General features: G+C 37.4%; 7 protein-coding genes across 7 annotated transcripts; 2 read left to right on the top strand and 5 right to left on the bottom strand.

The window, feature by feature from the left end:
* Positions 1–56: 56 nt before the first annotated feature.
* On the top strand, positions 57–1,160 carry FDP41_004513 (uncharacterized protein; the record flags this gene model as incomplete). The annotated part of the gene is made up of 1 exon (XM_044707936.1): positions 57–1,160. One exon carries the CDS (start codon positions 57–59, stop codon positions 1,158–1,160), a length of 1,104 nt encoding a protein of 367 aa, XP_044561327.1.
* Positions 1,161–1,520: 360 nt separating this feature from the next.
* On the bottom strand, positions 1,521–3,700 carry FDP41_004512 (uncharacterized protein; the record flags this gene model as incomplete). Its single annotated transcript, XM_044707935.1, has 3 exons — positions 1,521–3,152; positions 3,224–3,389; positions 3,624–3,700. 3 exons carry the CDS (start codon positions 3,698–3,700, stop codon positions 1,521–1,523), a joined length of 1,875 nt encoding a protein of 624 aa, XP_044561326.1.
* Positions 3,701–4,113: 413 nt separating this feature from the next.
* On the bottom strand, positions 4,114–6,129 carry FDP41_004511 (uncharacterized protein; the record flags this gene model as incomplete). Its single annotated transcript, XM_044707934.1, has 3 exons — positions 4,114–4,728; positions 4,795–5,817; positions 5,914–6,129. 3 exons carry the CDS (start codon positions 6,127–6,129, stop codon positions 4,114–4,116), a joined length of 1,854 nt encoding a protein of 617 aa, XP_044561325.1.
* A 703-nt stretch (positions 6,130–6,832) lies between these two features.
* On the bottom strand, positions 6,833–9,304 carry FDP41_004510 (uncharacterized protein; the record flags this gene model as incomplete). The annotated part of the gene is made up of 4 exons (XM_044707933.1): positions 6,833–7,432; positions 7,487–7,659; positions 7,794–9,118; positions 9,243–9,304. The coding sequence occupies 4 exons, from the start codon at positions 9,302–9,304 to the stop codon at positions 6,833–6,835; spliced, it is 2,160 nt and encodes a 719-aa protein (XP_044561324.1).
* A 1,247-nt stretch (positions 9,305–10,551) lies between these two features.
* FDP41_004509 (uncharacterized protein) lies at positions 10,552–11,793 on the top strand (the record flags this gene model as incomplete). Its single annotated transcript, XM_044707931.1, has 1 exon — positions 10,552–11,793. One exon carries the CDS (start codon positions 10,552–10,554, stop codon positions 11,791–11,793), a length of 1,242 nt encoding a protein of 413 aa, XP_044561323.1.
* Positions 11,794–11,854: 61 nt separating this feature from the next.
* On the bottom strand, positions 11,855–14,267 carry FDP41_004508 (uncharacterized protein; the record flags this gene model as incomplete). Its single annotated transcript, XM_044707930.1, has 4 exons — positions 11,855–12,638; positions 12,707–13,118; positions 13,169–13,924; positions 13,970–14,267. 4 exons carry the CDS (start codon positions 14,265–14,267, stop codon positions 11,855–11,857), a joined length of 2,250 nt encoding a protein of 749 aa, XP_044561322.1.
* A 145-nt stretch (positions 14,268–14,412) lies between these two features.
* On the bottom strand, positions 14,413–16,422 carry FDP41_004507 (uncharacterized protein; the record flags this gene model as incomplete). The annotated part of the gene is made up of 1 exon (XM_044707929.1): positions 14,413–16,422. The coding sequence occupies one exon, from the start codon at positions 16,420–16,422 to the stop codon at positions 14,413–14,415; it is 2,010 nt and encodes a 669-aa protein (XP_044561321.1).
* Between the last annotated feature and the right edge of the window lie 464 nt (positions 16,423–16,886).

Genomic DNA, 16,886 nt, shown 5'->3' with positions numbered 1-16,886 from the left:
CTAACTGTTGTTCGTAAAAAAGAGATAGTTTTCCAGAATATCGAATTGTTAAAAAAATGTCGAAAAGCAAACTTGGCATTACGGAGGAAGAGGAAGAGGATTTCTATGATGACAACAGGGAAGACCAACATGATTCTGATGATGATGAAATCATGTTGATACAAGAGGATGATCAAGCACTCGAACACATTATGAATGAAGAATTGGAGGAAGAGTCTTCACCACCGTTGAATGGAAAGCTTGCCTTGTTTGAAAAGAGAAAAACTACGGAAGAGTATCGGGATGATGATCCTATGCAAGATGATCATGATTTAATGACCAATATTTCAAAGGCAATGATGCATGATTATATTGGCCATACCATTCAACAAATTTGTGTTCTGTTTCATAACAATGAAATTCCGGCAATTACTTCAAATATTTATTCGCTTGAACGACCTTCTCGAGAACAATCGTCATCAAATTTTACGGAATTAATTTTGGCCATTTCCGTTCGTAATACTGTGAGGTTTTATTCATTGATTCATAATCGAGAACAGATGCAAGTTAAGGAAATTTCTAATGAAAGAAATCATACAAAAGCACTTGTTTTGGAGAGTAATATCAAATTCATCAAATCATTCGACAATATTTTGGTTGTTTGTGATGAAAAAGGAAACATTCATGTACTCAAGTTTAAAGTTACTAGGATTCAACAAGAAGAGGAGAATACCCTTCATGCCATGAGGCCAGAACATGAACTTGAAATATTTCTTCCATTCAAACCATTCCGATTTTCTCAGGCAAATTTTGACAGCTCAGAACTTTTAAGCTTTGATGCTGAAGTTTTATCGGAAGGAGAAGTCATCACATTGTCATTGGTTATGGGAACAAGCAATGGTCTACTTCTTTACATGACTCTTTCTACCAAGTCTGGTTCATCATTTGAGGCCTTGAAGGAGCAGAAATACCAACACAAATCCATGTTGCCAATTTTAGGTGTGACCTTTGCCATCAAACGTATGGTCACATTGGAGATTCCGACCTTGATTTACTATAGAACTTTGAATTGTGTATTCTCAATTGATATGAACAATCTCGAAAAAGGAGGCTCTACGCTCATCATTAGAGCAAAAGATGTCATTTCCTCTCTTTTCTGTTCATCCTCTTCAACCAAATAATATCATTCTTGGATTAAGCAATGGTGCCTTGGTTGGAAAGGAACCTAATATCACATGGGAAAAGAATTTATCGAATACTGCGATCAAATTTATTGTCTTTGACGAACACCAGAAAGGTGTTGTTGTTGGCGACGAGCAAGGGTATGTTTATAGAATCGAGGATTTGACAACAGCTCGCCACGACCAAAAATCCAAAAATGCTTCCATTGGAACTGTATTGGACAATATTGATGGCCATGACATCTCCTACATACAGTCATTATCTGAGAATGAGTGGTTTGTAGCAAGCCCAAATGGAAGAATTAACTTGGTAATGCATTAAAAAAACATTGATGTTTGACCTCTTGAATTTTAAAGACTTCACACAACAACTGGATGCTCTTCCTTCTCAGAGGTATGAGAGGATTGCTTTGCTGTGTCGTTAGCAGCGCTGCCTGCAGAGGTAGGCACATCATGATTTTCTGTCGTGCTTGCTTCTTTCTTCTCCAATCCTTTTGTTTTGGTTAACTCTAAAAGTTGTTTCTTTGCTAAAACTCTTGGTGATGTTTCTTTCAGAAGGAATATCGTCAACAACAAACCAATGAAAGAAATACCTGCAAATATATAGGAAGGAACAGCTTGGTTGGTAGCTGCAACAAGTGGAATGAAAAATAACGAAATGATGATCGAAAAGAACCACAAACACATGATCGAGATTGAAGTTCCCAAAATGACCACTTTTTCATGCTCTCCATTAAATACCTCATGAGCTAACATGTATACCAATGAACCAAGACCCACATTGAACCCAACGAGAAAGATAGCAATAAAGACGAGTGTTAGAACAATCTTTTCAGTGGAACCGTTGGGAGCAAATTGAAACACAAATCCAATCGCCAAGTTGGTCAATAATGAAACGACCAGTCCAAAGATCGAGATTGTTTTTCTTCCGAATCTATCTACAAGAAAGATGCATGGACTAATGGTCAATATTTGCCAAATGGCAACTCCCATGGAAGCCAATTGCTGGTACAGAGGTGAGGTCACTCCAGCAGATTCTAATAGGGAAGGGATGAACAAGGTAGCACTCTGAATACCAGTCCATTCCAAACTTCCACAATAAAAGCAGGCCAAAAGGGTGGATATGATCACCTTCGAGCAAAACAATCTTTTGAGGGCCTGAATCAAGGACATGGTCTCAATTTTCTGTTTCGTTTTCATTGATTGCGAAATGCTCATCTCTTTTGCATCATGAATTGGTTGTCCAGACTGCTGCATGGTATTTTGATGGTCGAGTTGTGTCTTGAGCTCAATATCATTGTGATCGTGATGAGGTTCTTGTATGCTGGTATGCTTTACAAATTGTGGAGATTCCGGTAAAATAACAACCAGTAGGATTAATAAGGGAATGGAGAACAAATTTCCTAAAGCATGGACCGCTCTCCATTGTTCAGTGGTGAATATGAAAATGGCTCCAAAGGCATATCCAAAAACCACACCCGATGCCACTCCAACATTGTACATGGCTCCCAAGACACCTTGATATTTGGAAAAGGGCATCAATTCAGCCATATAAACGGAACAAACAGAGGTTGAAATGGCAGCACCAAATCCCATGATACATCTGAAAACAATCAATGAAGCATAGGAATTGGAAGCACTTGCACCAATGCATCCAATGGAAAACACCACACAACACAAAATCATGCATAATTTACGACCTAAATAGCTGGCTGCGATCATGGTGCACAAACACCCCACCATTCCTCCGATGAAAATACTTGAGGCAAACAAGCCTTGAAGTAATGAATTTCCCAAATCAAAAGGCTTTTGACTTCTTGTGGTTGAATTCTGGCTTGTTGCATCTGCTAATAAGGAATCTGAAGAGAGTGGATCAGTCGGTTGGAGAGCAAGTGATGAAATTTTGGTTGGACCTCCAAAATCTGGTATGGACATGAGAGAGCGCGACTTGATCGCCGTCTCAACGAAAACAATTGCTCGAAAGGTTTCGCTCTGTGAATGATCACCATCACGAACATGATCAACAATAAGAGTGATCACACATGATCATCAATCCAACTTACGCTAGCTGTGGTGGTATTGATGCTGCCGCCATCGGATGAAGGAAAGAAAGCCAAAATGGCCGAATTTAAAGCTCCTCCTATCGATCCAAGACAATACCCGAAAATTATGCCCCCAAAAACGTTACACGTGATGAGAAGTATGGTGAGAAAAATTCTCTTGGATTTGCTATTAAATAGACGTATCATAATTATGAGGATATTTAATAACCAATAATAATTATTGTCATTAATTAATGATTGATTATTGAAATAATAACGACCAAATATTATGATGAATTTTCATTGTTTCAAATTTAAATTAATTGATGTAGGAGAAGAATATCGCAGAGAAAGTTATTAAATTTTCACCAAAGAAACATATTTGAGAAAAGACTGTAAATTCATGAATTTTGAGACCTACATGAAATTTTGGTATCGCTCAACAAGTGGAAGCCTGTAAAATGCTTTAATCGGATTGTAGTTCTTGTTACTATTCATCCTGTTGTGTACACTCTTTTGTGCAGTATTTTGATTTGGACATTCAAGAAAAAGACTCCACATTCACGCACAGTCAAATATGGTCAGATGCGACCCGAATGGATGCCTTTTGAGTGTGCGTGAAATGTATTCTTTGGGAATTAGGGGTATTACACTGCGACCCGACGTTCAGCTGAACACACGGAGAATAAGCGGCTTGCATTAATTTTATTGAAGAAGAAATTATGAGAACACAAACAATACTATACAATATACGATATAACAAGGATACAACAAGTTATTCACATGCTTGAATTCTCATATAGTATAATTTCTAATAATTTCTATCAGATAATTGTTACAACATGAATATCGACAGCAAAGACACTCAGACCTCTCCACAACTTAATGACATGGAAAAGACCGTAGATTCACTACTGCTTGGGAAATTGGGTTGGTAGTGCAGAGCGGTCATCTGCAGCATTGGGTTTACACTGCAGCACTACTGCTTGATACTGTTCCACTGTCGGTATTGTCGCGGCAACAACAACGGTCACTACTCTAACATCATTCATTTCCATACTTGATTTTGTTTCCGAGGTCGTTTCGGATTTTTGAGGAGACAGGCTCGTAGTACTGGTGGTGGCTTCATCTTGAGTGTGTTTTCTTTTAGCCAATACGTAAGGAGATGTTTCTTGCAATAGAAAGATGGTAATCAATAATCCAATGAATGAAATTCCTGAAAATACAAACCACGGGACCGCTTGGCTTGTAAGATGAATGACTGGAATGAAGAATAGAGCCAAAATGATGGAAAAGATCCATAACACCATGGTGGCCATAGAAGTTCCCAACACAACCACTCTCTCATGCTCTCCATTAAATACTTCATGATCCAAGATGAAGGTTAATGAACCAATTCCAATGTTAAAGCCAATAAGATAGAGAGCAATGAATACTAAGGCTAAAACAATTTTTTCAGTTGAACCATCAGGAACAAATTGAAAGATGAAACCTTCTGCCAAATTGGTCAGAACAGACACAGTGAACTTTTTCATATTCAATCACACACATTTGTCACAATATTGTAATATTTTCAACAAAACACTACTTACGCCAAAGATGAGAATGGTCTTTCTTCCAAATCGATCCACAAGAAATATGAATGGAATAATTGTAAGCACTTCCCAAATGAACACTCCAAATGCAACTAGTTGTTGGGTCAGTGCATCTTTCACTCCAGCGGATTCTAATAAGGCAGGTATAAATAAGGTGGCACTCTGAATACCAGTCCATTCAATGGCAAAACAGTAGAAACTTGAAATGAACAAGGCAATGACAACTTTTGAACAAAACAATCTCCTCAAAGCTGCCATGAATGACATGCAAGATTTCGATGTCATGTTGCTTTCCAGTGATGATGCAGCCGTTGAGGTCGTCGTTGTCGACGAAGCGGTGGTAGTACTGGTTGGAGAATGATTGCGAGCTTGACTCTCTGGTAATGTTTCTCTCTCCTTCTTCAACACGCCATTATCTATTGATGAAGTGCCACTACTTTCGCACGAAGCTTTAATTTCGCTTTGATCACTACTCTCTACAAACATTGGTGATTCCGGAATGATGAGCACAAGAGTTAAGAGCAAGATGGAACAAATATTTCCCAATGAATGAATGGCTCTCCATTGTTCAGTGGTGAATAAGAAAATTGCTCCAAAGGCGTAGCCTAGCGCTGATCCAGAAGCAATGCCCATATTGTACATGGCCCCCAAGACACCTTGATATTTGGAAAAGGGCATCAATTCAGCCATATAAACGGAACAAACAGAGGTTGAAATGGCAGCACCAAATCCCATGATACATCTGAAAACAATCAATGAAGCATAGGAATTGGAAGCACTTGCACCAATGCATCCAATGGAAAACACCACACAACACAAAATCATGCATAATTTACGACCTAAATAATTTCCAACAAGTATAACAAAGATCGCACCAATCAAGCCTCCAATGAAAATACTTGAGGCATACAGACCTTGGAGTAAGGAATTTCCTAAATCGAAGTTTGCTGTTGTTGCGGAGACAGTGCCAGCAGCTTGAGTCATTGGACTCCACAACAAATGTTCGAGCACAAGGCTTGACTGTATGTGCGCATGGGAACAAAGAGAACGAATGTGAATTGTCCGAAGAAATTTTGAAAAGAATTATGTTGTTTCATTCATGCGTGTGCCACCTACCATCATGTGTTTCAAATCCAAACGATTCGAATGATCCGATTGAGAACCAAGAGGAGATGTTGCGAATACTTGCTGATTCATACTTGTCGAATTATTCGTTGGAGTTGCTGAAGAGGGAAATAGCCCACTAATGGCAGACCCAAGTGCCGCTCCAACACTTCCCTGAGCGTATCCGTACATCAATCCACCCATAAAGTTGGTCAAGATGAGACACATCGCAAAAAACCCACGCTTTGACTTGCTGATGGAGTTTGTGAAAGAAGGAGGTTGATACAGGTGTGATGACAGTGACAATGGAGTGCAACAAATGAGCGTTGTTTGAACGTTAGTAGAAGAAATACTGCTCGAGAAAAACACTCACATGAAACTCTCATACTTTTCTACAAGACTCAACCTGTAGAAACATTTAATTGGATTCTTAAATTGCATATTGCTTCATTCCACTGTTACTCTTTGTTTTTTAATTATTGATTGGAGAGTCGTCACGCAATAGTATGAGCGTTGGTGTTCCACTGACAAGAAACAGTTGGACCACACAACTCTCTTCATGCTGTCAATTAGGTAGGAGAGCTCGTTTCACAACAAAAATATGTTCTTGCCTGGAATGGCCATTTTAAGTCTTTAATACTGACAGGAAGATACAAAACAGTAACAAAAAGAGAGATAATAAGAGTGATTGACGATGCCTCTCAATAACTAAGATTAGCTTATGATCAAATCTTGTTGCTTTACAATAAAGAGAATTTGGAAGCCTGAGAAACAATTTTGATCAACACCGGATTTCTAGCATGACGTGGAATTGCAGTTGTGTTCTTACTAATTGTCCTCGCCGAATGAATAACAGTTGAACAACGGCGACAAGAAGAGAGCCAATATAACCGACATGAAAGTGCACCGCCCCCACTCTCTACAGGCAGTTCTATTGAGCCATGTCGCTGGTGGTATTCTGAATATCGGCATGCACTTTCGAATTTTCATGATGATCCTTATGCGAATCAGCAGCAACATCATGGAATGGATCATTCATGGACGACGAAGGAAGAGTCAGCGATTGAGACTTCTTCTTTTCCTCCTTCTCCTGCTGTGTCTGTGTTAATTTCAGTTCCTTTTCCTTTTTCGCTTCTTCCTTTGTTTTATGTTTTGCCAACACGAATGGCGAGGTTTCTTTCAACAAAAAGACACTCAACAACAAACCAATGAATGAAAATCCAGCAAAGATGAACCACGGTACAGCTTGATTGGTAGCAGCCACCACTGGTATAAAGAATAAGCTCAGAATGATTGAAAAGATCCATAAACACATGGTAGCCATGGAAGTTCCCAACACAACCACTCTTTCATGTTCTCCATTAAATACTTCATGAGCGAGAATGAAAGTGAGAGATCCCAAACCAATATTAAATCCAACCAGATAGATGGCCATAAATACGAGAGCGAGAACAATCTTTTCAGTTGAGCCATCGGTGGCAAATTGGAAGATGAAACCTTCTGCTAAATCGGTTAATACTGAAACGGTTAACTAAATAAAAGAATTAGTGACATTAAAAGAATATTCCATTGATTAAAAACTTACTCCAAAAAGTAGAATGGTTTTTCGTCCAAATCGATCCACTAAGAATATAATTGGAATATTGGTCAACACTTGCCAAACATTAATTGCAAAGGAACATAATAGTTGATGGAGAGGTTCTTTCACACCAGCAGATTCTAATAGTGAGGGAGTAAATAATGTTGCACTCTGAATACCTGTTGCCATTTCATCGAATTTCAATCATTTAAAGAATTTTGTTGAACCATTTAAATAACACAATATTGAAATAATTTCAAGAAAACAATAAATATTCAAATAAAGAGAGAGAGAGCCATTATTGTTGACCTACCTGTCCACTCAATTGCAAAACAATAGTAACTAGCAAGTAGAGTTGCAATAATTACTTTGGAACAAAATAATCTCTTCAAAACTTTTAAAATTGGCATTTTCTTTTCATGATGAGGAGTTGCATCATCATTTGAATCTTTGGATGGATGGTCTGAACCAGCAGCAGTAACTTGAGTATTGGAGAGTGTTGTTGAGGTGGTGGTAGTGGTAGCGGTAGTGGTGGCGGTTGAATTCAATGCTTGCATTCGACTCTGAGAAATTCGATCTCTTTCCATTTTAAGTAAGGAAGGATCTTCCACCATTTCTGTTTCATGACTGATGTTCCATGTTCCAACCATTGAATTCTTCTCCGTATTCTGCTCCTCAGATCCATCCTTCTCACTGGTACTGCTACCACTGCTACTTCCAACAAATAAGGGTGATTCTGGAATGCAGCATACAATCAAGAACAACAAGAGCAAGGAAAATAAATTTCCAAAGGCATGTACTGCGCGCCATTGTTCTTTCTGTATTAGAGAGGAAGAATGGCCACCACTCGACGCTCCCGTAAAAATGGCTCCAATGACATAGGCGATGGAGAGTCCCGTAGCAATGCCCATATTGTACATGGCCCCCAAGACACCTTGATATTTGGAAAAGGGCATCAATTCAGCCATATAAACGGAACAAACAGAGGTTGAAATGGCAGCACCAAATCCCATGATACATCTGAAAACAATCAATGAAGCATAGGAATTGGAAGCACTTGCACCAATGCATCCAATGGAAAACACCACACAACACAAAATCATGCATAATTTACGACCTAAATAATTTCCAAAGAGCATGACGAACATGGCTCCTCCGAAGCCTCCAATGAAAATACTTGAGGCAAACAAGCCTTGAAGTAATGAATTTCCTAAATCAAAATTGGTAGTTGAGGTCGTATTTGGATTACTGACATTACTTGATATAGAGGTCATAAGTAGCGGTGAGATCTCATTCTTGAGGTCATGGATTGGGGAGTAGTAGTCCAGAGAAGTGCTCACTAGATTTGATGAGATTGGTCTATCATCACTGCGCGTTATCCTCGCATCTTGGTTGTTTGTATTCTTATTTTGGAAGGACGATGAAATATCCACCTCATGTTTTCTCAGCGCCTCTCTGAGAATGAAACGAGCAGCTGATGAAAGGGTGTTATTCGTTGTTGTTGATGAAGTGCTTGGAAATGCTGCACTTGCCGAAGTAAACGCTGCTCCAATACTTCCTAAAGCGTAACCATATACAATACCAGCCAATAGATTGGTGAAGATTAAAAGAAAAGAAAGTATGACTCGTTTGGATTTTCTATGGTTGCGAGAATAATAGTGGAGTGAAAACGATGATGTTGGTGGCAAATGAACGTTGCGACAGATAGGTCAATTCAGGATGATGTGAAATTTTAACACATATCAATTACTGATTAACTTACAAGTAATTTTCATACTTTTGGACCCAACTGAGTTGGTAGAAGGATTGGATTGGATTCTTCATGAGAATTGTGAGCTCCTGACAGTGGGTGGGTCTGTGATGAGGAACAAAACGAACAAGACAACGAAGAGGTGTTATCGTTTAATTTTTTTGAGGTTTGGCATTTGTTTCTCCCTCGAGAGGTGACGAGAAAAATTCAATTTAATTTAGCAGCGCACAAATTTGCGAATGTTTGTTCAGGTACCGAGGTGATTCTCTTGTTCATGTGGAAAAACACAAAAAATTAAATATTGTTTATTGGCCCTTCGGTGCCTCAATACTTGTCATAAAACAACATTGGACTTCATTTTCGTTTAGATACTACTTCTGAATGTCGAATGTTTTTAACAGGATATATCAAATATTAACAGATTACATGCTTGTGTTGAGCAACTGTTAACATGGGTTGAGTCCATGATTCAAACAGAAGGTAAAAATAAAGCAGTGTTTGGTCTGTTAATGCATATGGTTTTCGTTGGTTTGTAAGGTTGAGTCGTCAATTATTGTAAAAAGGTCATGAATAGGTATATATAGTGTTGATGGATATGATATGTTAATAATGATATGTATCGATTACCAGCATTGTCTTCAAAGTTCTAAGTCACAACAATTAATAATGTTGAAGGGCGGAGAGCAGTCTTGGATCCAATATAAGGTGAGATGCTTCTTTCTTGTTCTTACATTCATTACACGTTTCTTATCGAATTGTTGATAGCACTGATCATCATAATACAAATATAGTATCTTGCCTTTTTGTCCATGATTAGTATGACCGTGAAGTTTGTTCTTTTGCTTTGTTTTTCTTTTTGGCTTGGCTTTGTCGGTGGATGATTGTTTTTTAGCTTGTGTGGTCCTTCTTGTTTTGCGAGGTTTGTTCTTTGGCTTGTATTCTTTTTCTTGTTTTGATGGAGTTGGTTGATTCAATGTTGATAATGTATTCTCATCTTTCTCAACTGGTGGATCGTTAGTTTTCTCAACTGATGGATTTTCTCTAAAGGTGATTGCGTCACATAGATGATGTTGTAAAGATTGTAACAAGTGATGCGAATGATCTAATGGCTTCCGTGCCTTTTCTTCACAATTTCTGTTCTTTTCATTTCGTATATATTCATTAAGTTTGGAGTTTAATTGTTTGAGGGTAGCTGAAATCTAATTCGCTTGTTGTTCAATTCTTTCCAAACGTCTTTCCAGGCTGTGGAGCATGCAAGAGTCAATTCTGATGTTCATCTTGCGGTATTTTTTAAGGGCTCAAAAAAAAAAAATCACAAAAAATGCTTGCAAAACTTCACTCCTCCGTTCTTCAACAACATTCCAATCGGAGCAGCAACCCAAACGGCAGGATTAATCAAGAAGAACCAAAGAACAATCAAGACACACCAAGTCAAAATGATGTCGGAGCATTTCCAACGCAATTCAACTCCATAACTATTAGTAATCACAAACGACGATTAAAAACTTGTTGTCTTTATTATGATGATGTCTTGGATGAATATTATTTATTTCGTGAAAATCAAGAACCTGAAGATTTAATGCAATTGTTGAATGAATTGGATCGTCATCGATGTTATAATGATGTAGAAAATGCCATCCAATGTATTAACGAATGTATTCGACGATATCCCGATTATTTCTATCTTTACTACAAGGCTAGTTTTTTGTATAAATCAATGAAGAGTCAAATGGTACAAACCATTAGATTTTGTAAAATGGCAATTCATATTTGCATGAAACAAAGAAACAGATTTTGGAATTTATTACTGCAAGGCTTTCTTTTAGAGTTAGAGGAAAAGTATTTAGAAGCTTTGAATATGTATGAGAACGCCAAAAAATACAAGACTAAATATACAATGCATGAATCCGATTTAGCATTTAGGATTGCAATGGTAAAAGGAGATCTTAATCAAATTAAAGAAAGCATTGATTGCTTTCTGCAAGCATTTCATTTACAAAATCAATGCAATCCGACAAGCATGTATTATCTTGGAATGTGCTATAACAACATTGGATGGTGTTACAGACAACTCAATGACGATGTAAACTCTCTCAAATACTATGAAATGGCAATGAATATGTGTGAAGTTTCCCTTTTTTACACCAACAAAATCAAAGCACTGAAAGTTGCCTCAAAATACTCTGAGGCTATTGAATGTTGTCACAAGGCATTAGAATTAACGAAAAACCCCAAGACAAAATGTGAGATTTACTGTGAGTTGGGTTATCTTTACCATATTCAAAGAAAAGATCATTTGTCGATAGAATCATTTGAGAAGGCTCTCGAGTCTTTTGATAAGTTCTATTTTCCCTATGTGATGGTTGCTTCAAAACGTCTGGACTTGTCTCAACGTCCAATAGAAACACTCAACGAGGGTATCACAAAGTGTGACGATGGGCTTAGTGAATTAGTGACCATGAGGATGCACATACATCGTTTCAACGGAGACAAGATCGCTGCTGTGCAAGATGCAAAGAAATTAATACAACTTTCGAAAGGTCTTATTTCGAGAATTCACTGAGCTTAAATAATTCAATCCATTCTATTATGGCATAGAATTTAGAAAATATTATGTACAAAATTTATTCATATCCAAAACTAATCTCGGAGACTCCTCTACCTTCAATTTGCTTTGCTAACATGTCTCTCTCTCGCTTCATTCGTTCAAGATAAATGGTAAGCTTATCTGCTCTGATATGCAAATCTTTTTTGTGGTTCAATAACTCCTCTTCTTTCTTTAGCAGTAACTTGATTTTACCTTCCATTTCTTGATTTCGTCGTGTTAATTGTTCCACCATTGAAGTCATGTCATACAATTCCTTTTCTTTTTTCTCCTTCATTTTACTGAATTCTTCTTTCCAGTATATATGTTCTTTTTGATGTTTAAGAGAAAGCTGCTGAATCGTGTTTTGGGCCTTATTGTATTCTTCAATTGTTATCTGTAACTTTTTCTTTACATCTCGAATTTCATTTGAGGAAAGCTCTTGCTGCGACCGTAAATTATCTCTGAGGGATCTTTCAATTTCTTCTTTTTCAAATTTAAGGTTTTGGCATTGCTGCTCCAGACGACTGATATGTTCGTTTAACCTCATATTGATTTGTCGTTGCTCCTCCGCTTCTGATTCGAGAGAAATAAATCTTTTCTGCATTTCATTGTACTTGGCATTGAGTTGTTCTCTTTCTTGTTCCCATTGTTGTTGAGTTCGTTTTTGAGAGTTTCGCAACCTTTCGTATTGTCTCTCAGATTCATCTCTTTCGTTAGTTAGTTGAGTGATTTGTTGGTTCAAATCATTAATGACAAACGGAGAATTCAATTGTTCGGTTTCTGCTGCTTTAATAACCTTAACAAGTTCATCCTCACAAGTTCTAATGGTTTGAAGAATATTATCCATGAACATTCACATCCATGATCGATGAGATCGACAACTACTTACTTCTTTTCTCTCTTTAATCGATCCAAATCCGATTTCAAGTGACCATTTTCAAGTTGGACTTGTTTCAATTGATCCTCAAGAGCTTGGAGAGATTCATTATGTTTTTCTTGGAAATGTGAGGACATTCTCTTGTATCTGTCCGTGTAGTCTTGTGTCAACTTTTTAATTTTCTCTTCTAATCTCTCAATTTCTTGTTCCTTATTTTTTACGGCTGTTCTCACAGAATCTCTTTCAAGTTTGGTCGTTTCTAATAACTCCATGGTCTCTTTCACTTTTTGAAGAGCTTCAAATTCGTTTTGTTGATGTGCGACAATTCTTTGTTCCATTTGGCTCATCTCCAATAGTAATTTACCTTTTTCTTCTTTCAAGTCATCCATTTCTCTAAGGGAGAGCGAGTATCGTTCTCGAAGTTCTTGACAAATATTTCACTTAGTGAGAAAAAACCCTTTGATTAACACTTACCATTCATTTCAATGTCCTTAATATTCATTGTTTTCTCAGTTTGAAAGAGTCGTTTTCGTTCATGTTGAAGATCATCAATAATACTTTTGTGCTTCTCCAATTCATCGTCTAACAGTTTACATCTTTGATTACTGGCACTGAGAGCTCTTTCTAAATCAGCCATCTCATGCTCAAGTTGTTTCATTCGTCTTGTATCTCTTTTTAAGTCGTCTTTTTCTTTTTGCAGAAGTGAAATCTTCTTTTTCGCACTTTCTAACATTAATTTCACTCGATCAGAGTCTCCTGGAACAAGAGGATTAGATTCGGAAAAGGATCGTCGATTTTCATTTCTCAATCGATCAATTTCGTTCTGAAGCTCTCGTTGCTCCTCCAGCAATAATTTATTTTCACGGTCTAGCAGCTCTACTCGTTGTTGCAATTCATCCCATTCTTCGGAGGGAATGTGAAAAGGAATGACCGAACTTTGTTCGTTGTTTTTTGAAATTTGTTTTTCTATTAAATTCTTCAGGTTTTGTTGGAGCTCTTCGTTTTCCAAAGACACAGATTTGACCTCTGCATTTAGAGACTCAATTTTTTCTTTGTAAAGTTTGATTTCATTCGAGAGTTCCATTATTCGATGATCATACGAAACAAGGAGAGGATTCATATGTTGAGAATCGAAAAACCATGGTGCAACAATGATTGAATCGGAATGTTCTGGTGCAATTGGTGGATATTTAACTTGATATCGTGCAAGCTCGTCACTCAATCGTTGGACTAGTACCAAGTGTCAACTGAGAGTATCATTAAGAACACACTTACCAACATCCTTCAAATAATCTATTTGAACTTCCAACTCGTTGACTTTAGTTTTGCATGACAAAACATCAGGAGTTGACTGAATTTCTCGAAATGGATCATCCGTTCGGTTTGAGGGAACGACTAAATCTTTATGATTCCGATCCACTTCTTTCATGTCGACCGTACTTCTTGCAAATGGAAAATGTTTTTGGTCTCTCTCAAGCTGTGGTCCACCAATAATCGGAGAGGATGAGATGGACATTAAATTACCTCCCAACCCTTTGAGCGATGATCTCTCGGTCGTTAGGAATGAAGTCATTTTTTTAAATCTAGAAACTCATTCAAATACGATGATTAAATTTGGCGGGAAAATTGTTATTTGGTATATGTGAATGGTTTGTGTTGGGAATGTTTGATGATGGTGTGTTACTCTCAACGTTGAGAGTCATTTATTGATATATATTTTATGGAATACAATGTTCCATGACTAACTTCAACTTGTTCTCATGTGTTTTCTGCTCCATTTCAGAAAGAATAGTCTTACTAAAATCGATATTCAATAATTTCACATTCACTTGTGTGATATTTTCAAATTCTTCATCCATTTCAATTTGTAATTGATAAGTAAATGTGTAGAGTGGTTGTAATTGCATGTTAATCACTTGTTCAATTCTTTCATGAATAATGAGTGGTCGTTCATGATGAGAATTTGTATAAATTTTCACAATCCAATTTCTTCCTCTAAAATCTTTAAACATAATTCCCAAATCGAGAAGTGCAGGTCGAATTTGATTTAAACCTTCAAAAAGTGCAGTTTGTGAACACAATTTCAATACATTCACTACGGGTGAAGTTTCTCCAAAAGTTTCTTTAAGGAAAATGGAAAAAGATTCAAAATTTAGAATATTCAAAGCAAGACTTGAGACATCTTCACCAGCATGACAAGTTCTATTTCTCACATGATTCAAAGCTCGAATGAGCATTAAGGTTGATTTTCTCCTTTTTTGGAAAGTCATCATTTTGTAATACTCTTCTTGAGTGAGCAATTGTTGTGGATGTGGTTGTTGATGTGGTTGTTGTTGATCAGAGTCGTAATGTTGTTCTTGATGTTGTTGTTGATGATTTGGTTGATCGAGCACCAATGTCATATTTCCATTCAAAACCACAGTGTGAGGAGGATGATCTTGATGCAGAGAAGTACTGTACTGTCTCACTATTAGCTGGTCACCACCACCTCCAGCACTGCTAACATCTTCACCAAAATCATCACCATGGTGAATACCACCACCAATATCACCACCACCATCAACTCCAATTCCATTCATAGTCAACAAGGAATCAGCATTGGAGGAAAAGGAAGACAAAATCTCTTCATCGGAGAGTGAATGAAGGTCATGATTCCCTCCTGTTGTGATTTCGTGTGCACCAGTGTTTGTTGTACAACAACTTGCAATATTCACACATTTGGATAAATCTGCTAAAAATCGACAACAAATCATATTAATGTCATTCACATCTTTAGAATCTAATTTTAACTGATTTGAATTCACATGAATGGTATCATTTTCTAATAAAGAAAATAATTCAGAATGATTAAAATAGAGAATGATCTTTTTCACAAGTCTTGGTAAATCTTTAGCAATTGAACTCTTAATTAAAATACCTTCTCGATCTTGAATGCATGATTTGATCATTCCTTCCTTAATGGCGTTTAAATTAATTTTCTTTTTCAATGTAAGAGTGGTGGTGGTGGTGGAATTGATATTGATGGAATTGATATTTGTGGAATTGGAATTGATATTTGTGGAATTGATATTTGTGGAATTGATATTTGTGGAATTGATATTTGTGGAATTGATATTGACATTGATATTCATGGAAGAAGTATGAGTAGTATTAACAAAAGAATTCATCATTGGATCTGTCGATGGAGAAGGAGTTGTACATGAATAGACCTCTTGTTGTTGTTGATGATGAGAAACAATTTGTGTATTCTTCTGGTTCGTGAATAATAAGGGTGTTGTGACATCTCTTCCATCGTCGAATTTCCTTCTTCGTTTCCGATAAATATAAATAGACACCACAATGACTGAGAAGAGAGTCATGAATAAACAAATACCACCCAAAGTGGATGATAATGCAATGATTAAGACATCACTGTTGGAGAGAGAAGTTGTTGTTGTTGATGAGGTTGTTGTTGATGAGGTTGTTGTTGATGAGGTTGTGGTTGATGAGGTTGTTGTTGAAGGTTTGGAAAAGGTCAGTGCCACCACGGCTGCTGATGATTGACTCTTCGTGGAATGTGTCACGTGTTCTCTTGGTCGTTGTCGTTGTGATGACGAGTTGGAGTGATCATGACGACGAGTAAGGGTTGTTGTTCTTCTTGTTGTTGAAGCAGCATTCACCAATGTAAAGTAGTGAGATGATGATGAATGAACACAATGATCTGAATCACCACGAAGACTTGAGGACATTTTTATATAAACGACAATGACAACGAGGAGAAGTAGCAAGAGTGAAAGAATCCCACGACGACTACGACAACTACGACGACTACTATTACTTCTCACTAAGAAGGTCATATTCTTGGAGGAGAGTGTTCTTGTGGTTCTTGTTGTTGTTGGTTGACCATGAGTAGAAGCCATACTCGGATTGTTCTTCTTGTTGTTCTTGTTGGTACAATGGTAAGAAATTCCTAGAAAATGATGACTGCACACACACACTAGTACTTGGAAAGAGGTTCGTTGTGGAGATGGTAATAATGATGATGATGATGACCTAGGAGTGATGTTTGATGATGTCGACACGACAATTGACAGAGCAGCAACCACTCACACACCCGAGAATATGTTTGACAATACCACCACCAGTAACAATTGTTACGATGACTTGAGAGGTATACGATAGGTTTAGGTGTGTGTGTGTGTGTGTGTGTGTG

This window comes from Naegleria fowleri (genome assembly GCF_008403515.1).
Source record: "Naegleria fowleri strain ATCC 30894 chromosome Unknown tig37, whole genome shotgun sequence".
Lineage (NCBI taxonomy): Eukaryota > Heterolobosea > Eutetramitea > Acrasida > Naegleriidae > Naegleria > Naegleria fowleri.
This window is presented reverse-complemented; position numbering and strand designations above follow the sequence as displayed.